Source organism: Cephus cinctus, unplaced genomic scaffold, assembly GCF_000341935.2.
Source record: "Cephus cinctus unplaced genomic scaffold, Ccin1 Ccin1_scaffold0025, whole genome shotgun sequence".
Classification (NCBI taxonomy): Eukaryota; Metazoa; Arthropoda; class Insecta; order Hymenoptera; family Cephidae; genus Cephus; species Cephus cinctus.
Genome location: NW_014332773.1, coordinates 732,655 through 760,612, shown reverse-complemented (window position 1 = coordinate 760,612; position 27,958 = coordinate 732,655). Strand labels below are relative to the sequence as shown.

Here is a 27,958-nt window from a genome sequence, read left to right as displayed (position 1 = left end):
TGACACTGAAATACGTGAATCCTGTTTTAACTTTACCCTCATGTATTAGCTAATATTCACGTTTCTTTATTGATAACAATTTTTTACACAGTACACGCGTATGAATATGTAGTGTAATACGGCGTCCCCTGGAGAACTCGTTCCGTAAGAATAATAAGGCGACGGAGAGTAAATGAGACTCCTTGGACAGGAGTTCGATTATACATATACAAGAGCGGATGAAGAGTAGCGTCGAGAGAGCCGAATGTAAGTAGCATGACCGTCCTCATCGTACTTCAAGGAATTGGGAGGATTCGAGAGCGATCGACAATTGTCGGCTAGAACCGACGTGGACAGCAAATCTATATCACAGCAGGGTAGGAGCTAAATTCGCGGTCACGTTCGCAGCTCGCAAAGGAGCCCTACTGAACTATGTCAAGGAATGGGAATAGATTGCGCGCGCGACTGGATGGGTCCGTGACCTCGCAGAGCCTCCCTGACGATGAGAGGTCTGTGGACTCATGGTTAGGGATGGGATTGATGGGAGAATTCGGGTCTCGTGGGACCGTTCGGTAATCCTTGATAGACGGAAGACCGAAATGGCTAGGATGATCGTCGCGACCACATCGATTATTTATATGGTTCAATTACACAGTCTTGCTCAGATATGACCGATTTTACGCTGTACTCAATTATCAAAGATTTCTAGTGCATGGCAATTGTTAGAAGTATGTATTAGCAGCTGCGTCACTCATGTGAAACACCTTGTCCGCACGCTTATAGCAGCTCTTTTGCCAGTTGCCATTTCAGGAATCCGAGCTGACGGAAACCATTGGTCAGGAGAAATCACGGTTTCAGAAAGAGACTTAGTGAATCGAGCAGACGCTAAGAAACACGTGGTGCTGAAAAACGGACGACCAATATAGGTGGTGATGTTGAGTTCGGGTAGGAATTTATCTAATCGTTAGAATGTATAAATTGAAAATTGAACTATAAAACTTTTGGAATACTTTTAACGCCATTTTTTATACGGAAATGCAGTAATTATCGATTTTAACGAATATAAACATACCGATTTATTCCCTTTTCCATCGAGCTATACCAAATATCAAATTTAAATTCTCTGTTTCAATATGCCTTTATTACGTTTCTTGTGGGGTAGACATTTATGCCCGGGGAAGAAAGAAGAATGAAAGAACCGCAATAGAAGGTAATTGAATTTTCTGTTGACTTGGGAGATTGTATACAAATGCCAATGCCCTTTACCAAATTTACACATATTTGGCAAGTTTTCACTTTGGAATATAAACAGCTGTTCCTTTTCCATTATTCTCATGTAATAAATTTCTTATACGTATGTCGGGAAAGGTGGCGCAAAATGGGGAACCAACTAACATTCATAAAATTCAACAGAATTTGTCAACCCAAATATATATTTTTATTCGTTAATAACTGTTTTCAAATATATTTGCAATTGTAGTTGCTAACATTAAGAAAATATAGAAGGGGAGCAGGGCCAAATGGACAGATACGCAATACAGATAACACAAATTTCAAGGAATCCCAATTTTGCCCGGCCTTTCTTTACTGTAAGGTTTACCTCCCTAGGGGTGATGAATATAGGCATGGGCAATGCAGGCAATTGCTTAGGGGCGCCAATTTACCAGCAGCGCCGAGCAGGGAAATAAAAAAAATTATTCACTTGCAGTACTGTAAATAATAGATGTTACGTAGGTCTGTACAGTTAGTGTCAGGGCTACAAAGGATGAATCGATAGCAATTCACAAACGTGCGTATAACATAGATTGCAAGGAGGATTCCCCACGCTAAACAAGTAAATGGCACCCTCAAAGTAAAATTTAATTAAAAGATAAATTAATGGGCGCGAGGTATAACCAGAGTTATACCATTATCTACGATGGAGACCCTGGTCGGCTTTTATGCGATGGAATCGTGGGTTGGAAGACATAAAATAATTAACTGAAAAACTTAACGAAAATGGAAAGAATCAAAAGAGGCTGTTAAAATCAAATAGACTAGAGGTTTCTATAAAAATACGGAATCCACAGGAAGGTCCCATTTATTGAAATAAGTAAAAGATTAAAAATAATATAAGGAACAGAAAGAAAAGTAGAACAACGGTTTCGTACACGAATCCAAAAATAATAATTAATATTAAACAGATAAATAAATCGAGTAAAATTTAAGATTAACTACGGATTAAAATCTTACAATGCTATTTATAATTAATGTACTAGAGTCCGGACGGTTCCGAGAACACAGCGCAACCTTCGTAATAAAATTACAATACCGCAGTATTTACTAGGTACCAGTTATCCGTTACCATTGTCCGTTACGTAACCGAAACGATTACACACAGCGTGAACTGATTAGAAACATCATGGACCAGGATATTTACATGCAAAATTTTTGATATATACTATATACAATTCTTTGATATGAGATAACGAATCCTCAAGATCGCCAGCATCGGATTGAATCGATCATACGAGCGTGACGCGACAGATACTGGCTGGATCAAAAATCCAGCAGCCCGATCTACGGTCCCGTATATCTTGATCAGTTTCCAAATATCAAGACTCGTAGCGTCACTCAGCTTTGATCGCACTTGCCATATCCTTATCCGGCATCCTTCATAATCTCACTACTCTCTCTTAGTATTCTCGAATAATACTACTTTTTGATAATACACCACTCTATAGCTCTGCTATAGAACCGCAAGTGACGCTACCCCGATGCTTGCTCTTTAACGTGTCCTAGTGGCGCTGAGAAATATTATTCTACGGTCCAATAGAATTCGCAACCCCGAATCTACTGGATTCGACCACTATCCCCAATGGTTTCCTTCTCTTTGGAAGAAAATAGATACTAGCACTTTGGGCTTTTCATAGGGATTGCAATGTCTTTTCTTGAGACAGGAGTCTGGTCCACCTCAAATCTCGCATTGCACGTCTCCAAGCCACCATTGCAATCCTCTTGTGCCTTCTAGATAGTAAGGGTGCAATCGGCGTCCATCCGTGGATGTGCTCTCCCTCTTTGATATTCATCGGCCTTGGCGGGATCCCTTTCATGCTAGGTGCTTCGACAGTGTTATAGTTGTTACTGTGGATGTCCCATCACTAGCGTCAAGGCCGTACCTTGTTCTTCTGAGGTCACTTAGTGTCCTAAATTTTTGTCGCTTCCCCTTGTGGGACCGACTCAAATATCCAAATGCACAAAATTTCGTAAGAATTCCTAACGCAAATATCAGTTCACGCTTGGCGCAATCGCAACTATGCCTTTCGGGCCTTACAGTTTAGCTTCTTATTCGCCTATTTTCCGAAAAGTTAAAAGTAACAGAAAAAAGATCGATGCATAAACACATGATCATAAATTATTTCAAAACTCGTAGCAACTTTGTCCAGTTATCCACTCGACGCTCATTATAATCTGTAGTCACGCATCGTAGGGAGAAGCTCGTCTCCTCTCCGGAAATGTACTTTGTTTCTACATTGTACCTGGAACTGCCATACATCGGGAAATACGAACGTCAAACGAACAGGATAATTTGCAGCGCGCATGTATATGCTTATCGAGTTGGAGAAGTTTGGGAATTGACTGCTAAATACAAAGGAATTTTTTTCTACGATTAAATAACATTAGTGTAAATAATTAAGCCATTAGTGATTCAGATAAGAAATCGAGTGGATACCATTTGAGGAAATAAAAATTGGCTAAGGGAGTTAGTAAAAAGAGCCTGCGCAAGAAACACGCAAATGTCAAAAGTTCTTCAGAGGATCAGATTATTCTCAGTGCTTCAGGCTCTAAGAAGGAAGAAAAGGCAATCGAAAGTTACTTTTTTTTTTATGAATCGATTGAACTATCATTACCTGAATATTTTTATAGTGACACGTACTATTCATACGTTCACTTTCGAAATATTATGTGTATTTAATAAAAAATAATACGCTAAACTCTTTTTTGAGGTTACTTGAATTAGCAATGTACTATAATGTATGATCGAGAACTGTTGTTTCGCGGGCTCATAGAACAATTGGGGATCCGCACAGCGGAAATTTTTACGATCAAATTTCCCTAATCTTGATTGTGCTATGGTCCAGGCACCGGATAGGAACCCGAACGGAACTGTAACGCTTTAGCCACAAAGACCTTAGTAGGGTGAACAGATGTACCTCATGAGGCTTCTTTATCGATACAATGTTATACTTCGTAACTCCCTTGAAACTAATTAGACTGTTAATGTTTGCTAAAATATTAAAAATATTAAAAAATTAAAAAATATATGACGCAATGGTGTAGTTGTATAATTAAAACCAAATGCAAAAAAAAATTATAGTAGAGACAGATTTATCTGTTTGCGAGGCTGCGAACGTGATTCGAACCTGCGATCATCAAAATGTCGAATTGTAGGGCATGCCGTTACCCAGTAAAATACTGACTCAATTTGTAAATGTTACTTCGGATAAGAAATTTAATCGAATTTACACCCTTTTAGTGCCGACTGAATGAATTGTACCTACGCGAAGAAACCGAACCAATTTGATGTAATTTAGAAAGGTTGGAGAGAAAAATCATAAAAAAAGTAAAAATCATATTTACAAATATCAATAAAGAGAACATATGGTGAAATAAAGGGAGAATCCCTACGCTTTTTATAAATTTATTTTGAGCCAGAGTTCTTTCGCGATGCGAATACTAAGGCGCCATCGCATACGCAATATGTCGTTGTTAGGCACTAAAAATATTAATATCTGTATACATGAAAATAGTAAGATTTATCGAATTTCTCCAGAAAAATAATATAATATAAACCAGAATTTATAAAATTAATATTGCAAGCTATTATACTTAGTTTTGATATTCTACTTTGATGATTAACAAAAGTTTGTACAAATATTTTCGCCAGATCAATGTAACATTGAAAAATCCTTCAGTGATCAAGTTTAAGTACGCAAATAATATTCATCATAAAAGTTTTTTGATTGTGCCTGATAATATACCCCAATGCAATCTCTGTGAGAGCCCAGCCAGATATTTTCGCCAGTAAATCAAATCAGGACCTCATCAAGGGTGCCTTAAAAAACCGTATCTGAGGACGCCGTACTTGACCCATACTACGGCCTTCTTCATATAGGGTGTCCCCTAACAAATTTCTACACAGAATAGGGTGTCTACCTCTCATTAGAGCCCCGTTCTTTGCACGGCCATTGGTAATTTATGATACGATTATAATATTACGCCATATTCCAGCGGTTTTTGGTAATTAAAAAAAAGATGTTCCCTGTTACGCAAGAGATTACTCTGCCGCAGGTAGGCCATTGGGCAGTTAATTCTTCGTAATTCCATTCTTCGACTGCGATGAGGCAGCACATTGGAGTTCCCCGAATGGAAATTTTAAGCCTACATTGGACCTCAAGGTTATAAACGAAGCCTCTTTTGCTTCTTTTCAAGAGTAACATTCTGCTTTAAGTTGTTACATACCTCCAGAATTTTTAAAAAATAAATTTTTTTATTATCAATTATTAATGTCTATAAAAATAATTGTGTAAAAAAAAGTTAAGTTATTCATAAAAGTCTACTTCAATTGAATACTTTAATAAAAAATTCCAATGTCTAAGGTACATTTTGATTATACATTCGAAATAGATATAAAACTTTCATAAGAGAAATATCTTCAATTTGATAGTGAACACATCACCACAGCTACGATGAAGTTTTTCCGGCTGTCGTGAAATTGTCTATTACATTTCACGTGATAAAGGTGAGCATCAAGGGTGCCGTCTGCTATTTTGCGTACAACAAAAAGCGTTATGTTTACAACCATCGCAAAGATCATCAAATTCAAAAAAATTTTCTTATGAAAATTCGTCGATTAAATGGAAGCCAAGGAGATGCCGAGGATCAGAGTCAAGATTTCATAGAAGATATTTTGTTAATCGTTTCATGGTTAATTGTAATCTGATTATATTTTTATTAATAGCGATATGCGATATAAACAATGCTTTCTCTGAAATATTATACGGGAAATATGAATTCAAAAGCTAAAAAATAATAATATAAATTCCATATAATATCCTCATAATACTTGAAAATATATTGTAGAAGTATTTAGAATATATTAATAAATATAATTCGATATAAAAAAAAAGATAAAAGTGTATTCATTATATTATTATAGTTTTATAAGGTATAGGTAGCAGGCGGTAACGTTGAGGTAGCTCATACAAAAAATAAAATACAGAATACCCTCTCAGATACGAAATAAGGAATTTCAAGAAGATCCCGTGAAACTTTGCAATTGGATACGATTACTCTCGTGGATGACATTACCAGCCCACACGTCATTCTTAGCGTTCGTTAATGAATAAACAGGACTATTTACATAGAAGCACATCTTGCGAGAATCCGAATTAGTAAAAATTTGCAACATCAAATATCCCAGGATGATAGAATATTAGATTTTCATAACCTCCGTTCTTGAAAGGGCTCATATTTCGCACATGAGCTTACAGAACCATAAGTCCGGTCAAAACGAACTTGAGGGTCGAACCACGAAAATGTAGCATTTGCCACGAACACAGCTAAGCTCTTAGGCCTGGCCTACGGGTACTTTTAGATTAATTAGTTATCCACACAGTCAGTGATGTAATTGCAAGGATTGATGGAGATCAATATCTCGAAGCTAAGGTATATCGTCTTTATTCATTTCTCTATTCACTCGCAAGTAGTAAATTATTATATCAATACCGGTATTGAATTGGAATTTCAATTAGTTCGTCCTTAACCTGCAAATATATCTACTTGTCCACATTCGTCGAATGTAATTAAGAGACTTGCAGGCGTACCCTTAATGAATTTCAAAAATTCCCAAGAATCCTCAGGATACCAAGAAGGCACTCGTCGAAGTCCATCGTCTCATTAGTAGATATAAATAATTGGTGCGATATTATTAACGCCCATAGTGAATTATCTACAGTTAGTATGGATACATTTCGGTTTGGCCTGTTGCTTTTTCTGTAATGTCGCCTGTATACGGATTAATGGAAAAAGATAATGCATACCTTTAATGTGTCCACCTACAAGACCGTTTCTCTTTCCTCTACTTTATCGTTCTCCATTTCCCTCTTAACTTCAGCACCATCAAACCAAACCCATAAAATGCCGACCTCAGCTGCGCATCCTGCAGCACAAACGTGCCGTTTTACAATCCCGTTATAGTCTTTTACTGTGGTCCATCCCACTCGGGAGCCGTAAATTTCAGAGCGCAAATAGCTGAGTACATTCGAGACATGTAGCACCGCGGCGAACTAAATTTCTGGTTAACCGGGAAAACTATGAAAAAACTGAATCGAAAAACTTTTTCGTATGACGACGACCGCAATGAATAACTGTTCCGTGAGTCGTGGACCAGAAACTATTTCACTCTTCCTTTTATTTTTTTAAAGAAACGGAAGGTTGAACGTAATAAAAAAAATCAATAAATACTCTAATTTATTCTTATGGGAAAATTATTAAAATTTGTATTATATTACTTACCTGCATTCGCTATGCTGGTCGTCGAAGAGCCGTGCGAAATGCAACCATCGTCTTCGGTTTATTCGTTGTCCATATAGTTGCACGTATTTCGATGAAATCCCACAGGAAAGTAGGCGCATTATCAGATGTATCACGCAATAGCATGCTTTCGATTATATTGATATTATATATTGAAAAGGGTGCACTTGCTATGCTAAAAGGCTGATTAGAATCTTACAGTATAGATACGAAGATTGATATCAACGTCATGAAACACGTAGTGCTTCCTGATGGACTATGAATATGATGGGAGTCACCATAGTGAGGTACGTTTGCTAGCAGCTTGTTGAACATAGTAAAAAAGTACATGAAGCGTAAGATATGTTGCAGGGACAACTGTAGATTGACGCGTGTTGAGTGATACAGCGTGAGTCGGATGTAGTTATGAATATCTGCTGAAGTTAGTCAGAAGTTACGAATAAAGTGACGAGAGTTTGGGAAGATGAAGTGAAAATTTAAATTGTATCTTTCCTTTAATATTCGCCATCTCTCTCTCCCCCCGCTCTTCTTTCTTTTCTTGTTTTATTTAGTAAACATCGTAATGCCATAATATGTACAATATCTATCTATGATCTAATAATATCACTGCAATATGAGTTATGCTTTGCTTTGTTTCGCATCGTTTAGGGTCTACAGCTTCTCGAGTGTCCTCGGCATTGTTTTGCTTCTTCCTTTCCTTTATAACTTAAGACTGCGCTCATACAATGGGGAATAACGCTCGTTGCGTGGTTACAATTATTCATTTCGACGTGTTTAGCCTAGAGTCAAGTACAGTCGAGTCATAAGAATCACACCTGCGAAACTCGAGTCATTGCACGTTTCTTTTTATTTATTAACAATTTCTCTTTCATAAATGTTATCTTGTTTTCTTTTTCACTTTGAACAAATATCGTCGACCCGAACTCGCCGTGACGTAGAGGGACACCGAAAGGTTTGACTGAAGTGAATTTTAACGAACGCTTTATTCGTCAATTTGTGTTCGTCACAAAAATTAGCAACGTGCCCGGGTGCCAAATTGTGTTAATCAAAACACGAGACAGATAATTCCTGTAAATTCTTTAGAATTGTCAAGAACAGAATAGTACACTATCTTACATAAGGGCAGCACTATATCTTGGCGACAGTTTAGGTAGCTCACCCAGTATACATCTAGTCCTTTTTGTTTTGCTGGAGGCCATTTTCACTGCGAATAAATTCCCCTCTTGTTAGAATGGTACGACGAGAGGTGGTTAGATATTTGTACAACACGATTTTGCTCCGGGCACTGCTCTTGAATTCACGCCACTCCGATACGGCCCTGTCATGACGATTTCTCTACCGTAAAAGTCAAGCCCGCTTCGACGTTTCAAATCCATCGTTTCTCGGTTCGATGTGCTCGGAAGGAGCTTTTCCTTTAGTTTCTTTCAACATGGCTCTCGTTTACAGAGTCTCGTAGAAATACCAAACACGCCTGAGCGTTCGTGGCTTTTGCAAAGAAGGTAGACATTCTCACCGAGGCTTTATTCGTAAAAGTTCGAAGGAATTCGTTCCCCGAGTCGAGCAGTAAAGCGTAACTCTCCCTCTATTTATTTTCCTCCTTGTTATACAGTGTTCTCATTTTTTATTCTTGTTTTTCTAAAGGGAAGAGTTCACGATCCCCTCGCTCGTACCAAAGAAGACGATCCTGGTATTCTAGGTAGCAGGAGCTTTTACGTGCAGCTCGTCGAGTGCATAGCAATATTCCTGAATCGTGAGGTGCCCCTTTTGCTCCCGTTTCATATAGTGCATTCACACGCTCCTGGCTGTCTAGTAAGAGAGAACACGAAACCCGTACAATGCTCTGTACACGGGGCCATAGCTGCACGATGCATGAAGCTCGAGTCTTGGAAAGCACCCTTAAATAATCGGACGTGCATCGGCATCCGAGAACGATGGTCGGTGCAGGGCCGTACTTTGGTGGTGGTATAATTTATGTTACAAGTGTATGTACAATTGATAGCATCCGCCGATACCAATGCCGGATATAACACATTTCCGTGCATTTGAATGTACGAATGAGTGAGTGACTCTCCCATTTATATATATCTACATCAAAATTTCCAAGTACCTTGTGAACACTACCCACTGTATATAGATGAAATAGTACTTGAGGAGTATTAAACCGATACGTGACATAACGTGGTCGGTCGCCACGTCACGTATATTCTGTTTGTAATGACGCAACTAGTGTCAAAGGCGTTACACGTGTAGATTGCAAATTAACGTCGTGGGTTACACGTGTAGGTCGCGCGCTGGAGACGCTCTCTATATCCGCTTCGATTATAATGGGAACGAGGAACAAGGATTGTAATTTGGGTGGTGGGAAATGAAAGAGGATTAGGATCAATTAAGCTTAATTATGTTTAATTACTTCTAATCAAGTTTTCCTTATCGATCCTTTTCAGAGCTTGTACTCACTGTCACCTAAGAATCTTGTTCCCAAAGACAGCCGCCTGTGTGTCTCATGGCTGTAACTCCTGGAAGGGCACAATTTAGGGGTTTCTCTTTCACGACACAAGTCGTGGAGGGATCGACTGCCGATAATCGGATAGGACTCCCTTGGACGTTCCCCCTGTACTCTCCTCGAAGAAGATGCGATAGAATGAAGACGATAGTGAGGATAGAGGATGGGAGAGATTCGCAGGAGGAAAGCTCTCGTAAAACTCTCGTAACATAATCGTACCTTTTTACGCTATTATCCGTAAATCGATTCCTTCGGAGGATTATCCGGATTACCATCCGTTTCTTTAATTCCCGCAGTGACCCGATATCGGGGACGGTGTAAGGCGACGACATGGATTCAAGATGACGATGGTCATGGATAAATTTTTTATAAGGTGAAGTAAAACGCATTTAACCGGCATTGGCATCTTCGACTTAAAGGATAATCGCGGCGATGATCCCGTCATTGGTTTTGGTTATTCCTACAGGTATTATCATAGGTCAGGATGCCCTCATAGGATTCCTGGAGGCACCACGATACGACGGATCACCATCCCCTTGTACAGTTTACATCGAGGATATGTACAAAATGATGAGGGACACCAATAGACAACTCGAGGATAGAATGGGTCCCGCTGTGCCGGTTTGCATTGCTTCCGGTCGTTCGCCTGTAACAGATTATTCATAGAAACGCTCCACTTTCATATAATGACGTCACTGTCACTATTTATTTATCAACTATTCACAACCGTCCCTAGAGGGCGCAAAGCTTCGATTTATTTGAAAGTTTATATTCAAGCGAGTATATTGATAGTAGGGAGATCAAAGGGCCTAGAGATGATGTACTATCCTTTCATTTATACATAGGTTAGGTTGGGTTCACACTGTTATCAGAACGGATTTAGAACGTCGATCGAGATCCACATGCGCGCGCAGAACCACGCGATCCTTTCACAACGAAATCTCATCTCCGAGAAACGCCCGCGGATCTGTGCAGGTGCTTTATAAAGCGAACCGAAATGCAATTTCCGTTCGTCGTGATTGTCGTCTATCCACACGTTCGATCAGTCACGTCACTTAAAGTTCCACGCCATGAATTTAAGAAGGTTCTTTACCCAGTTCTAAAGTCACGGTGTGGGTACTTGATCCACTCGAAGGAACAAGTGAGGTCGCGGTTTTTGTCGATAGTCTTGTAAAATATCTGGAGGTTTCCCTCCGTCTATCTCTTTCCCTAGTTCACTCAGACACTCGCTCTCGGTTTCTCTCTTGCTCCCACATACGTTTTCTCCCTTGGCCATTTGGTCTGCTCATAAACAGAGTAAACTGTTTCCACCAAGGAGCTTTGAAAATAAAGGCGAAACGTTGATCCCTCTAGCTGAAGAATCCTTCTGGCATTTGCTTGCCGTATGAATTTTCTCTCTGGCAGTTGGCAGTGCATACAAGTACGTAGAGTGTAGGTAGGGTGTCAGACACATATTATACATATGCAAATAGACCGGATATTACGCAGAGATAATTATTCAATTGGGTTGAACTTACCATTGAGAACGTGGACCCTGATAGAGGCGGTGTTCGCGTTACTGGGCTTGCAACTATATACTCCAGAATCCGAAGTCTGTGCAGACTGAATGAGAAGCCATGAGGTCGTGACGTCACTTCCCTTTTCCGTAATGACCGAAACACCTCCCCTAGGACTGTCATAGCTCAGCACCTTCTCATTGTAGTACCAAAATATGTAGGCAGGTGACTCCGAACTGAAGTGTATCGCGCACGTGAGATTTATCGTGCTTCCAGCACCGACGTAGAGTTCAGGACCGCCTAGTATCGTAGCCGTGGGAACTGCAATGACGAATCAATTCCTATAATTTTTATCTGGTGCCCAATAAATCCTTTATTCTGAATTTCAATCGCTTCGTGGCATTTATCGATTTTTAAACGCAATCGAGTAATAATCACAATCAAGCTTGAACTTAAAATCAAAGACTCACCAACGACATTGAGGTAAAATTGATGAGCCTTGACAGGCACTGTCGATATCTGACACTCGTAGATCCCTTGATCACGTTCCTGGGCCCATTTAATGCACAACGTCCACTCGGACCACTCGCTATTCTGTCCGGAATTTTGTCTGTGCAGAGCCTGATAGCGCTGATCGCTCGTATACGTATAAGCTCCGGCAGTCAGGATGTGGATGTCTCTGTACCTTATCCAGGATACCTTTGTAATGGAGGACACATATGATGAGTAAGGTAATCTCGTAGTAATTGTGTGTTGTTCAATTTGTTAAATTTTAGATTAATTCCTTCTTCTCGTTTTTCGGGAGAAAAAAGGTGTTATTGCCAATTACGTGATTCCTCTTGGTAACCTTTCTATTCTCTATTTTCACATACCGCTTTTAGGAAAATCAATAGATTTTTTGCAGTTGAGGCAGCAACTTCATATGGCAATTTTTGTACTAACTGTATATATATCCTTTCTTGAATGTAAGTAGAAAGACCAAAAAAACTTCTGCTCTGTAGGTGCTTTGAGTCCTTCGAGATTTTTCTTTTAATCATACTTATTATTATCAGATGTTACCCTACGCAATAATGTACTCTTAGTCTCGCTTTCGTTTAAGACTCTAATAATAATAATATAGGTATATCTTTATATGTATCTATTCAGCTTCTTGCTACAAGTCACTGTTTTTTTTTTTTCATTTCTGTACAATACCGCTTTGAAAGCAGATATTTGAAATGTGAATTGTTGATGCAAGTAGGCACTCTATCAAAGGGAACTAGACGCTTTTATTCTCAGGGAAAAAAGGTTTTCTTTTATAAGCAAGACTTACACAGTAATTACGTGAAAGACTTCAAAGCTAAAAGCATAATAATTTCACGTCCATTGCTATGCCAACATAACGAATAGCGCTAAAAAATATGGAAGAAAACATTATTACGCTCAAAGGTCGTGAATAACGTGTATCTCTTGCGGTATAGCTTACGTAGGGGAGAAGTGTCTAATGTGGGACGTTTGTTAATGTGACGCACGCTTATTACTGTATAATACGATTTCATAGAACATTTAAATAACTCTTATGAAACTCATTTATGTGCCAACTAATCACAGAGTAAAAATTATACGAACAGATGTATTTTAATTATTTTATTATGAGAAGTGTTTCACGCCTTGTCACTAAATTTGCGACTTTAAACAGAACAACATTTAACATGTTTCATGAGCACAGATAAATATTTCTAATGTGTTTTTGAACAATCTTGATTAATTATTTTTATAAATATATAATTGCTTTTATATTATTATTCAATAATATATGCGAAAATATACAAATAATTTCAAAAGCCGCGGGCCTCTAATGTCAAAGAGAGAAAATTTTCACGTGAGTGAATTTTCAAAGAGTCTTCGGCAGTGTTTGACTATCCGGCACTTGCCGGTTTTGTCATGTGCTGGAAGTACGAGTATTATAAAAGATAATAAGAGGTTTTTCCTCAATTTCATTATTAGTTTGTTATTCCTATATAACCTAATAAATGCCTTATAATAAACGTATTTAGTTATTCCGTCAGATCATCAGATCTGCCTAACTTGATGTTGGATTTATCCATAAATATATACTTCGTTATTTGACGCCCTTTAGTATAGGTTCCAATCAAGAAATTCAAAAATATTCCCCTTAACGTATATTTCCTATTTGCGCGAGTCGAGTCTATTTCAGGGAAAGGAGGCCTGCCGGAGATTTCGCGGAGAAGATTCTAAAGGTGGCCAACGAACGGGCTCTACAAAGATTCGTGGATTCCTGGAGAGTCATTTTGTTCGACTCTGTCAATTCGCGCGAAGTGTTTCGGTAAGCGAGCATTGTCTATTCTGTGAGTGGCGAATTTTCGTGCACGCGTCTGGATCGGCAGTCGATTCATGCGGGCAAAAGACGCCGTTGAGAGCCCATGTAAATTCTCCCACGCTCTTATCTTTTGGAACGAGTTTCCCTTGCATTGATTTAATCGCGAAACTTGGAAATTGTACGCGTCTGTTTAGGAAAACGTACTCGGAAAGACTGAAGTCCTTGAGCCGGTGTAACGTTCATCGCGAACGCGGCGATCGTATAGTTTGTCAGTATTGGATGTTGTACCGTAGTAAATCGCGAAGTAGAAATTTATTCTGAATTGTATTCATTCCTATTCATTTTTTGTTTCGACGACCTTGTTCTATTATATGTAGTTTATTTGAATTAATGTATTACAATTTACTTAATTTACTTTGAATTAATTATTGTTTCCTACGGCGCGAAAAGTAGAATATCATTCTTAAGAGCTGAAATTAATTCTTTTCTTTCCAAACGCAAAATCCTGTAGATTGATTGAGCAATCAATTTAATTGTGATTGGAAATTTAATAGAACGTTTTTCGTGTAACTTATTTGTTTCTTGTGCCGATGATTTCCGCTGCCTCCATGGGCTGGCTGGTCGGCGTGTGAGTAAAAAGTTTTGTTTTGGTTTAGAATGAATTGGTTCGCGAAGAAAGTGGCGCCCAACATATTTAGATAGGATTAGCCCCCTGGGTGTCGAACGGCTAATTGTCGGCCAGAGTGATGTCTCATGTTACCGTAAAGGTCCGCGAAGGTACGTCGCATTAAGGTATATCACCTAGAGCATCACAAATAAACCTCTCTCTTTCTCTCTCTCTCTCTCTCTCTCTCTCTCATTCGCGCATGCACACGTTCACGAAAGACGTATGTAACATCGCTCATCACAAATAAACCTCTCTCTTTCTAATTGTCGGCCAGAGTGATGTCTCATGTTACCGTAAAGGTCCGCGAAGGTACGTCGCATTAAGGTATATCACCTAGAGCATCACAAATAAACCTCTCTCTTTCTCTCTCTCTCTCTCTCTCTCTCTCATTCGCGCATGCACACGTTCACGAAAGACGTATGTAACATCGCTAGTACATTACAGTATATATTTCGAGTAAATAAAGAAACAGAGGTGACGTGTGCGAAGTGAATATGTGCACCATACCGATATGCATTAAATAGGACGAAGAGTGCTCATGGACCTGGATAAATGAAGGAGAGTATCATCAAAACAGCTTCAAATAACGGTAGTATCAGAAAATTCTTAGAGCAGTCATCTTTAAAGTACTGTACAGTGAGCAAACAGCACCACTAACGGCTAAGTCGGAGATACCATTGACACAGCCTATAAATCCAACTGTCGGTTCAATAGCTAAAACCTTTACCTGGAAGATTCTACTCGACCACACGCCAGGCTAGCAGTAGCTACACACACATCCACGAAATATATGCTCTGCCGCTCCAATAATATTTATTTGTTGCGTACCGAGAGTGCATAGGGAAAACTGAGTGAGCGCAAAGTTGGAAATCAATGAGACAGAGTGAAAGAGTTGAGAATTCGGCATAAAGACTAAAAAGTTCGTTGCAATAAAGATAAGAGTATCTGACAGGATAATATTAAATTCGATGTAGAATATAGATGTGAATAATGCAAAGAACTAATATTTGAAACAATATATTATGAGTGTTAGAAATGTATTAAAGGTTTTCACAAAAGTCGCGCGTGCTGCATAAAGTGTAAAATAATAAAAGTGAGCTTGTTAAATGTAATGGAATAGTCGCTGAAAAGTTAAATAGGTCGAGTAGTAACAGTAGCCTACGAGTGGGCGATAAGCAGAAAATAAAGGAAAAACCACCAACGAGCGGAGCGAAAAAGTTGATTATGATGTAGATTATAAACTAAATCAAATACTTGTCAAGCTTAATATTATCAATAATGATAAGGAGTGGCGGGGTGGGCGGAGGGATTGCTCGACCGGTATCAAAGAGTGAATAATGCGTGAACTACATGAATATAAAGCGGGAATACAAATCAAACTACACAAATGAAACATAAGATTGAGTATGAGAACAATACTTGAATAAATGATACAACAAAACTTTGCACGTCATGGGGAATGGCGGTAACAGAAATAATAAGAAACTAGTAATATTGAATCCTATGCGCAAGAGGCAAAAAAGTAAAGACAGAAAGGATTGTAGTTGAACCGTTTAAAGTCTAGTCCAGGGAAAAGATATCGAGTCAAATTAAAAATAAGATAAATGTAATGAACTTGGAAATGAGTGTGGACAATATTCAAAATGGGCAAAGAGGGACCATAGTTACAGATTGTAAAAAGAGTAGTAATAAAGATAAGTTAGCGATAGAACTAAAAAAATAAATAGGCGAGCACTATAAAGTTATAACTGCATTTAAGATATTACCTAAAATTAAATTAATTGATATAGAAGCAGATTTAAAAGAGTATGAAGAAACAAGTATCGTGAAAAAAAATAAAGCAAAATGAATTAGATGCGATCAACAGAGATATAAAAATAAAGCTATGAAAAAGAAGTACAAAAAGACGGTAAAGAGCTCGGATCAAAAAATGTGTACAGTTTTTGCCCTAAAAGTCGTGTTTTGGTCTATTTTATTCTGTTATTACCAGATTTTATCCTCTTGTCTGAAAATGTGTAACGGTTTTGTCCGAAAAACTCTACATTGTACTATTTTTGTCTGAGTAGTATTTTTTATCTGTTTTTATCCGCTTAATTCATTGATTAATAGTCTGATGAGGTAGGACAAAATCAGCTTAAAATTTGAACTTGGACATTTGTTAAATATTATACTGACAAATTCAATATAAAAAAGTTTCGAAGTTATTATTATTATTGGAGAAGAAAGTCTGATTTTGTCCGTTTGGCGGATATAATTAGACTATGTAACAAGTATACTTTCCAGTACTTGTTGAAAATTCCGGCAAAAACAGAAATATGATAGGAAAAATTGGATATTTTTAATGAAAGACAGAAATGTTCTACGTATTTAGACCAGGGAGTTGACAATGATACTGAAAGTTGATCAAGATACAAAACTGTAATATAGTTACAAAAACTGAAAGTAGGATTGAAAAAATGTAATGTTATGTTAGTGTTAATGTAGTAATAGTATATTGTGCACCGAGAGCGAAAACGGGCGTTTCTGTGCCGCGTATAAAGAACCCCTCGGCTTCGCCTCGGGAACCTCAACTTTATACAAGGCACAAACGGCCGTTTTCTCTCGCGGTTCACATACTATTTTCTTCAACAGCGGAGCGAACGCGAGTTTTCACGTAGTGCGTGATTCTTGGGTCGGTGCAAATAAGCAGGTTAGTTTGGTAACTTAGGAAATCACAATGAAACATCTGTGCATCGTACAGCTTACGTGAAAAAAACAATTGCCGCGGTGGTAGCTGGTCGTTGGATTCGTCGGCAAATGTCACTTCACTCCTATTCAATTTTTCAATCTTCCACGTTTCCCCATTCGAGAATTGCCCGTTTTCGCTCCTCTCGAGCGGAGCGAAAGCGAGCGTTTTCGCTTCGCTGTTGAAGAAAATGTTTTAAATGTTGGGGATAAAATTATTATGTCCATGATTCCAAAATACAGAAAACAGATATGATATATCACTACTCAATACGCAGGGGTTTTTAGTACACAAAGATGAGATTAAAAAAGTAGTATATAGAATGAGACCGATCATACTTTGTTGTACGGAAACTCATATACACGAAGATGTAAATATTGTAGAAATTGACATAAAATCTATAGTATAATTAGGATTAATACGAAAAATCATAGAACAGGCAGCATATTAACCTATATTAAAAAAAAAAGGAATGAACTATAGAGTATACAAGTATAAGACTATAAAGAATATAGAAGACAACGGTAGTGACAGTGATGATAGACAAGTAATGTGGCTGAATATCATTGAAATTGGTATTGAAAGGAGTGACAATATAATAATAGGCAATATACAGGGTGGACCACGGAGCGTGATCAGTAGAGATTACTTTGTTATTAGCAGTCCGATCGAAAATGTTTTTATCAGCTTTTGCATGGTTTCAAGAGAGCGTTAACGTGATAGTGAAAAATTACTGGTCAACTCTTTTTTTTAAGGTTTTTTCAAGGTTACCTTGAATTTTTTGCAACTGGACATATAATTTTCTTACGCCTGTCTGTTAGAGGATTTCAAGACGAATCCGACACATGTAAGGACATGACATTTTTTTCATCTGGTTCGAAAGAAAATTAAAAAACTAAGTACTCCTTATCACAAGGAGAATCACAGCTACGCCGTTATACGCATCTATTCTGTCGTCTTCAGTCGCCATCAGTGTAGAGGAGAGGCCATAAAGAATGAAAAACAATCTTCTCTTCACCGTCTACGTGAGTGCATTGCAGCTCGTGGACACCATTTTGAACATCGTTATAATTAAGATTCGTAAATTTTGACTTGTCAACAACATTGGATGCGTAATAAAGGCGTAGCTGTGATTCTCCTTGTGACACAAAGTTTTTTAATTTTCATTCGAACCAGATGAAAAAAATGTTATGTCCTTACATGTGCCGGATTCGTCTTGAAATCCTTTAACAGACAGGCGTAAAAAAATTATATGTTCGATTGCAAAAACTTCAAGGTAACCTTGAAAAAACCTTAAAAAAAAGAGTTGACCAGTCATTTTTCACTATCACGCTCTCACTATCAAAGCTCTCTTGAAACCATGCAAAAGCTGATAAAAACATTTTCGATCGGACTGCTAATAACAAAGTAATCTCTACTGATCACGCTCCGTGGTCCACCCTGTATATCATTCACAAAGTACAAGTGATGGTAAATTTATCAAATAAAAATGTTGATCAATGTGAAAGATTAGAAAGATAAGGGACATGAAATTATATTAAGGAATTTTAATATTGACATGAGCAAAAGAAATCACTATACGAAAAGGCTTAGAAGAAAGAATGGGAAGTTTGGGAATGAAGCAATATGTGTAAATGCTAAGGAGATGTACAAACGAATCAGACTGTTATAGATCTTGCGTTCTCAAAGTTTTTCATAGAAATTGACATGTTACAAACATCGAAGATAAGAAATCATTAGTGTATGAAAACGGGACTATAAGAATTTTAATCAGGAGCAACTTTGCATTTGTGAAAACACTGCTGATATCAATTACAGTGACACCGAGATAAACTGATTAACGAATAACGTAATGAGCGATAAAGGAGCGATATATCTCTCATCTTACTCTTACAAATTTTTTTTCCAGTTTTTCAGGAACGCGCAACTTTCTACTCCTACACTGGCACATAAATTCCCCGTGTGACGGGATATCGCAGGAAATGGGCAAGGATAAGCGGCGAAGGTACTTGGAGTATTTTTACGAGGCGCTTCACCAAAGTACAACGGTGAAGAAGAGTAGGATACAGTACTGACAGACGAGATGAAGTTCGTTGTGGGGCCAATTGACACGAACGAAAAAGAAGAAGCTTGCTTAAAGATTGTTTCTCGATTGTAGCCAGAGATATTTTAATCGAGAGTCTTTCCATTTTCTGAATCGATATGAGAATCGATCTTATGAGATCCTTTCTCTTGCTTTAGAAGTTCGTCTTATCTTATTGCACGTTCTTGGCCGTAGGGTGAGTATAGGGATAATATATATACAGTGTACAAAGGTAAGCATGACTTTAATATAGCCAATGATTGAGGGTACGATAGTTGCCAACAACTATCGTACGTCTGACAAAGCATAACCTGTATGTAGTCTGGCTGCTCGCTATAGCGGAGAAACAAAATCAGGCAAGAAAAGTCAGACGTGCCTAGTATTTTTGCCGACGTTACAGTTTGATTGACTAACTAAAATTGCTTGGAAAATTAAGTACTTTTAATTAATTTTCCCTTTAACTAGCCAGTACTCGGTAGGGATGTAAATCGGGGACATCGATAATACTAAAATTAAAAAATCTGGGGAGGTTGACCAATTTATTGCGAAACAAAAACTTACGAGAATTTAAAAATACATAGTATGCGGAACTCCATAGGGGGCCGATTTATTCAGCAAAATCGGGATTCTATGGTTTCCGGAGCGCCACGATTCGACACTTGTTTCTTATAGATTTTGATCCGAGGAACACGAATCTAAAAAGGAAAGTGGCGTATCTCGATTAATTTCTCGAGATATCGATAGTTAACGTCAATTTCTTGACACCACAATTCAAATATTTACCTTATGAAATTTGTACTGTTCTATTCAATTTACTCTTTCTATCAAAAAAGGTAGGCTAGGTCAGGCTTAGTTAGGTTAGGTGAGTTTAGAACGTCATTACTCTGATTGTTAGAGATCCTAATGGTGGTTTAGATAAATAAATTTCGACTACATATTAAACACTGTTTTGATGGGACGCGAATATAAGCAGTAGCGGAAGGGTGGGAGGTCACATCTTTTAATTATTTATTGGAATCAGACCAGAGCGGAGATGCTTATTCTTTTGCCGATTTTCAAAAACCTGTTTTCGAAAAATTAATTTTTGAAGAATTTTCAGCAAACCTCTCATTTGCAGATTCATACTCCTTAGTCAAAATCCATTACAATCGAATGAGAGAAAGAATAAATTAAGGGGAAAAATACAAATTTCATGAAATAATCATTTGAAGTGTGACACTAAAAAAACGATTTCAACTACCTACACGGAGAGAATTTTTAGTTAATTTCGAACAAGAAATTAATCAGAAAAATTACCGTGAAAAACTATGACTGCAGGACAAGTGGGACTCACTGTAATAACTGGGGATTGCAAAATAATTTTTTATCTTCTGTAAGAAAATGTTGAAGTATGATACATAAATTTGGTAGTATGTACAGTCAAAATAAAAACTTATTATTTTTACATAGTGTACTGTAAAATATTCTAAATTTCAAGTAGAAGTTATATGATTTGTAACTAAAATTTTACTGCAGATTTCTTGCCGCCGCATAGCTCGAGGGCACCACTTGTCTCGAGTGCCGTTATTTGAGAATATTGCCATTTATTCTATATTTTAGTGATCTAGGAATATGATTATTAGGATAAGACCCTTTCCCTCCACCCTTTCTGCCCCTTTCCCCAACCATCTGGGGCACTGGTTTGGAGGCTGCGAGGACCAGCGACCAGAGAGAAGAATCGACAGAAAATGGTTACGTTGCTTAGGGGCAGGAGACCAGCTGACTGAGACCAGAAAGACATTGAGACCACTAAACAGAGATTAAGGCCCAGTAGCCAGCGATCCTGACTACATATGGATGCAACCCCGGCGCAGTTCCTTCGTTCCGTAAGGCAACGCCTAATGATACGACAGAACCGAGGCTCAGTGTATCTCAAATTCAGAAAATTGGCGAAACATAACCTTGTTTGTCACAAACTATTGCCCAGTAGCATCTAATATTCACAAAAACATCCAGTGTTAGATGATAGGCCCCTCAAGTGGTTATGAAGCGATAAACTATCCCAAAATTTAATAAAATGAAAACAGGTTTATCATATTCCCGAGAGGCACATTCTATTGTAATATACTTCATAGCGCAATCAGATTTGCTTGTGGTTTGGCTTCGCCAGAATACTCGCGTTCTTCAATTGCTGTGACGATCCCTATGAAGTGGATTATGGCATCTTGCTATTCCGGCGGCTGCAGTGTCGTATTCAGAAGCTGAGACTCTCATCTACCTTTAGTCCCTCGATGTACGACTCCGTACCGTCATTTCGACAACCTGAAGTCTTCTTCCGCACTGCCAAGGCAATCGCTGATTTTCTGCATAGTTGGGCATCCTGGGAGTCTGCTTCGGTTCCGGCATTTCATTTTCTTCGTCAGTGCCTCACCAAATTTTGTAGCTGACACTCTCGAACCTCGTAGAAATGGAAATTGTGACTGAATCCATTTGGATCGTCTTACAGAACTCAAAGCGAAAAAAAACGTTTCCTGAAGGGAAGGAGATCAAATTCTTAAACCAAAATCAGACTATTGTCACGCGAAAAACCTCATTAAATCCATCGGGTTTCACAGCGCGATTCAAATTTACCTAGTCTTTTGACAGGCTCGAAATGCCGAGATTCAACACATACATTCAGTGACTAACGCTGCAAATAATATTTACATGGAGAAGTTTATGTTTCCTAACGGGGCAAATAGATTGGTGGGATTGATAAGTTTGATTCAACGTTATAGCTATAAAGGAATAGGAACTTCATGTGCGTCCTCATACATATTATGAACATTTAGTGATAATCGGAAGCCACTTCAATAGAATAGGATAACTGATTGTGCATCGGGGACATGAGGTTGATCTACCACCAAAGACTCTTTCTGTCCAGATGGCAATTGTCATGCCGATTTAGATTTTACTTCTGTTGTTCGATTGACAACGTGAATGATTAATATTCTAGACTTTTTTGTCGTCCCTTCCCTTAGGCCAAATTTTATTACCCACTAGGACGCTGCTGATCACTCTTAAGACCTTCTTCCAATTGACATCCGATCGATCTACCAAGGACGAATCCGTAGATTAAAAAAAACCAACCGTCGCCGATATTTTCGTGTCTTTTCGTTCGACAGGAAACTATTCGTTTCTAGATTTTTCCTTGACTAAAGGAAGTGGAAACGGGATAGAGGAGCTGGGGGAAAAAATCAGTTGTATGCAGTGTCCTAGCCGGCGAAGATTAATCGACAGCGATGGGTCATTTATAAATCTTGGGGAAGGTTTGGTGAAATCGAAAAGTCGATAGAGATTTTTGCTTACTATGTTGATGTGTGACATATGAGAAGAGTGAATAAATCCTATGACCTATAGGTAGAATATTCACTATGGCGCATAATCTAAGGTAATTACTAATTACGTACTATTGAGTATACACCTTATACATATATTAAACGACTATAATCTCCAAGTGGTAAAAATACTACAGCCAGAGTAATTTCTAAAAGCTTCAATATTACGACTCGTTTTCTCTTTATGATAGTCTTTAATACAGCTCTGACCTATATTACATTTTTTGCATAAGTAATGCGGCGCGCAAACTCGCACTGGCAACGGTTGACCACGTCTGCAGCTTAAAGCTTAAAACCCAGTGAAAAGCATGAGAAAAAGTTTTTTTTCAGCAGCGTAGAAGCATCTCCTATCTTTTATGCCGTGTCTCTTTTTTAACGGAAAAACATTTGACCTTTTCAGCTCGAGCCGGTGGGTATTTTTCTTTTGAATTTTTCCATTTACCTGTTTGATACTTTTTATACTTTATCTATACTTGAAATTCAAGTACAATCTTACTTTTAAATTTTAATGAGGACATTCGTTAGCATAATGACAAGTGCACATTACGTTGGTGCTCAGAATGTACCGGGCCGTAAACGCGAAAACATACAGTTCAAATTTGCTAGTTATTTGATTAAATTGATAATAGGATTGATTGGACTGCACTTGAGTAGCTATTGGATATTCTCGTTGCAAAATGCAAAAGCGTATTTCAATGGGTAGGAGTTGAATAGGATTTTATTCGATAGATTGGATAAATATTAGCGATTCTCTTAACTAGTGACTCGTCGACGGTTCCGTTTTACTGTATTGGGGGTATACGTGATAATTACATAATATTAGGATGATTCGAGGAAATCTGAGATTAAGCGTTAGATTATAGTGGGGAAATCTTAAGCTAAAGGTTAACCGAACATGCTCTTGTAGATGAAACCATCCCGTATAAAAATTTACCATTACCAAGACTCTTTCGCCAAAGTTAATGAATGGTTTTCCATTGATTTCCATTTATTTCCCCACACATTGTCCTTGGAAAAAAACCATTAAGAATCGAAAATTTATCTACGGGCATTGATCAGAAGAGAATGATGGAGATAGAGATTTATTTATTTATTCTAGAACTTGGTCTTGTGGCATTACGAAACAATATAGTAAATTATGTATATTTAGCTAACAATACTACAAGAGGAAGAGATTCAAAGAACACATTGCCTAGCTTTTCCAATATATCTAAAATACCTAATATTTTTCGAAGGACATTAGAATTACTTGATTATTCAATTCCCTCATGATATATTCCTGAACTTACAGTCTCTCGCTTGCAAGTATCTATGTATAAGCTATGTATGTACATTCGATGTACATCTTTAAGCGTCTAGAATATTCCTAGTAGATCCTTGCCTCGACTTAATTTTTTCTATGACGTGTATTTATTGAACATTTAAAAGGGGTCTCAAAATCCTATTAACTTACTCAAATTGAGGGAAACAATTGAACCATCTCTTTATTATCGAAAGTGACCAGTCTAGGTCTCGGGCAATGTCTGACCTATTGTTTTCTTTCTGATCGTGTTGCTTTATGCCTTTAGAGGAATCACGCCTGCACCAATGATACGCCTACGACTTTTTACTTGAATATCTTAAAAAAAATCAAGAAAAAGTCATATGCGAATCTTTTGATATATATGTATAATCGTTATCTAAGCGATTCTTATGAGTACAAGTAATACTAACTATTTTTAAATTTTTTATACAGACAACTCTCTCTAAGAAGCGCCCCGTAATTTTGCATTTCTCCTTAATCTTTCTTTCTCTCTCTAAGCTATCTCACCACGTGGGGAATGATTCTCCCAATCCTCTGTATTGCGGTGTGTTTTTTTTTTATATTTGCCTCCATCAAATATCTGCCTATCCGATTCCAGTGGAGACATTCCCTAAGATAGCACTACCTTCAATATATTGCGACCAGACTCATTTTGTACGCTATCTTACGGAGAGTTGAGTGTAAAAGTAAAAATGTTGCTTACAGTTTTGTCGCCGAGATTGCGTACTCGACATGTGAGATAAGCTGTTTTTCCAATCAGGGCCGTAACATTTGTGGGTTGACTAAAGTCAAAAGTTGGTTCTGTTTTTGGTTTTACACCCGAGGAATAGTCTAGTATTTGCTGACGTGCCCGACCCTGATTGGCATGTCGCTCCACAGTGTCCATACTGCGCTCTCCCATGCTCATAGTATCTGAAACAATATAGAAAAGTGTTAATTGGCAACTGCATTAGTCTTGAAGTAAAGGAATGGATTAAAAGGAGAAAATAGAGGGGAAAAAACAAAATAAAAAAAAATAAACGGCGAAAGTAGAGCGTCGCGTATCCTTAGCGATGTCGCGTTGTGGTTTTCTTGGCTTGTTAAATGTCATCGGTAATATCCCAGAATAATTCTCATTTGCAACTTGCTTAATGCAGACGATAAAGTCACAAGAATACTTCAAGGAAAACGTTAATCTAAGCAGGTCATCGCAAAATCCTGTTCTACCCGTTTGTGAAACCATTAGACGATCCTTTCCTGTGTGATTAATTCGCTAAGTGAATCAAGAGGAGCGACTCATTTTTACAGAGATTCAAGGGAATATGTACATCATTTCGAAAATACAAGAATCCTATAATTATGTAAATTTCATGCCACATATATTTATTTCATTTCTTACATTAGGATTAGCATATTTTTAAACTTGATAATCTGCAAATAGTTCTAATATAAAAGATTCCTCAATTTCCTGCCGCTACAGACACCTTTCAAAGTGAAATATTACTTTTTCTACGTAGACTTTTATTGAATCAGGGTGGTCATTTATACAGTTTATAACGGGGTGCCCGGCTCGTCCCCGCTATAATTAATTTATATCCATAGAGCCGCCAGGGAGCGCTAAAGGGCTAGGAATTTCCGAAAAATTAGGAGTTCTGATCGGGATTCGAACCCGATACCTTCGGACTGCCAAGTCGGGCACTTACCACTGTGCCACCGAACCCACTGTCCGACCTGATAAGTCCTATTTATTTATTTTTCCGTCATTCCTAGGCGGACCCTCTCCAGCTTTGTAACGTCACGTTACAAGTTTTATATTTCACACGATGTAGATCTTGTGCATTCTTCCCCAGCACGCAATATTTGTCGCAGATTTACCTTTAAATACAAAAATTCTTCATAAATGATCAAAGTCTTGTTCGCTTCCAAAAATTTGAGCATACGATTATCATAAACTGACGGTTCGTTTCGCAATAAAGAAAAATAATGAAATTAAAAACTCTGCATATTGAATTTGACATGCCTGTCCTACCCGTGTACCCCTGAACAAATTTCCCGTCGCCAATGCTTTTTTTTTAAGTAATGTGTGCTAAATCAATAAAAATCAATTCATTAGCTTTAGGAAAAGAGTATTGACAATGTGAAATATTGATACAGGTAGATTTCCTTGAGTATATTGCATGAGAAGAAAATGTCCACTGATCTATCTATCTTATCTATACATATGTCCCAGTTCTATGACGTACAGTCGGTCCACAAGTAAAATAGCTTGAAGTGACAGATGGGTGCACGTATTTCACGTTAGAGACGTTAGATTAGAATTACCCAATTCCCAATGCTCTTTTGCCAATGGTAATAAATGGTTTTCTTTACCACACATTACATTTGGCAAGAAAGCATTGGCAATGGGAAATTTTGCTATGGGCTTCGCATTTGTCCATCTGTCACGTTAAGCTACTTTGCTTGTAGACCTACTATACATTCTGTAACTATATTAATATGATACATGTGCATTATCAGTAAATTATGTGATTTCATGCTAATTGACAATTGAATCTCAATGACTCACAGTCTGTACTAATATTATACGCAATTTGCGATCCAATTCCACCGCACATTATTAATCTTTGAGAATTTCATTAGGGTTTTGAATTTTGTATCTTGAGTCATGACATGAAGTCTTGACGGTTCACAGCCGAGTACGAGAAGCTAAGAAAACTTCATAAACTTCTTCCGAGCCTTAGGAGCTTGAGGCACCATATCGCTTTTGGTATCTTACACGCTTTGCCGCCGCTTGCTTAAATTAATTTCCTTCCGGCAACTAAGCTTGAGGAGCTTATTACGGGCTTTTCGCCGCGGCACAGGGACCTCTCTTTGGCTTTTGCTGGGATTCGGATAGAAAGTTGCCAGTCAGGCGTCTTGCTGAGATTTCTAGATGTAGAAGCAGAGTTGCGTTATAAATCGTGGCACGCTTGCACGAGCACGGTATAAAATGGACTCAACGAAATAATTTCGTTTTACTTTGTATATATCCCTTCAGCAAAATCGGCTATCATGGTTCCTATAAAATTAAAGGCTCTTATCAGAATTCTATCCCCTGTATTCGTTATGGTAAATTAGTACTCGATTAAATGTCGCCGTCTTACCAAATTTTTTATGAAGAGTTAACTTTTATATGCCAGAATATAAGTTTACATTATTATGCGTTTAAATATGAAACTTAAATATAAAATTTATGAAAAGATAAAAAAGTCGTTGGAGTTCGATAAAGTTAAATCTCAATAAAAGAAATACTTGTGAGACTATTTTTTTAAGCCTTAAGTTCGGTCATTAATTCGGTGGATGGTAATCAAATAACTTGACCCGTTTTAAGAATTTTTATTTTAACGTAAATGCTTAGGCTGGAAAAGTTTGGGACAATGCTTCTACTTCTTAATTACTTGGATGAACTTGATAGTGCTCTTCCTTATGCCTTGGAGAGGCTTAAACTTTATTTGATACTGCCTCCTGTTACTGAAACTTTGTGAAAATTCACCATCAATACGTTAACGACTAAATATATTCTCTAATGATGTTGTAAACCTCAATATGATATCGGGAATTTGCGGCAAGCCTGATTATGAATTCTGACTAATATCCGAAATTGTATTATATATCCGTAGTACAAACTGTAATTAATCTGAGTATGTTTGATCATTATGTTTCATGTTTGTTACTCAATCAGGCTGTTACGGCTGAACCGTTTTGAAAGAAATTTGACATATGTACAGTCCATGTCCCGGATTAACATATATGATACGTTTTATCCTAGAAATTTGAATAATTCCTTAAAGATAAAAATAACTTGCACACAACAGACATCGAGTAGCGCTCCAGGTGCCGCGAGCAACTGCATAAAGCTAGTCTGAAAAAATTGAAAAAACAAAATGACTGATCCAAAATGGCTCTTTGAAAAATGAAAACTCGGAAGTTCTT

The 27,958-nt window shown here is 37.8% G+C and overlaps 1 protein-coding gene across 1 annotated transcript in view; it reads right to left on the bottom strand.

The window, feature by feature from the left end:
• Window positions 1-8,042: 8,042 nt before the first annotated feature.
• The window catches only part of LOC107267010 (peroxidasin homolog), a 52,755-nt gene continuing 32,839 nt past the window's right edge, over window positions 8,043-27,958 (bottom strand). The window contains exons 2-5 of the mRNA XM_015738183.2: window positions 24,711-24,919; window positions 12,024-12,252; window positions 11,575-11,874; window positions 8,043-10,703 (exon numbers count right to left, since the gene is read on the bottom strand). Of these exons, the coding sequence (XP_015593669.1) occupies window positions 10,603-10,703; window positions 11,575-11,874; window positions 12,024-12,252; window positions 24,711-24,919 (839 nt within the window). The 3' untranslated portion in view covers window positions 8,043-10,602. The remainder of the gene's footprint in view (window positions 10,704-11,574; window positions 11,875-12,023; window positions 12,253-24,710; window positions 24,920-27,958) is intronic.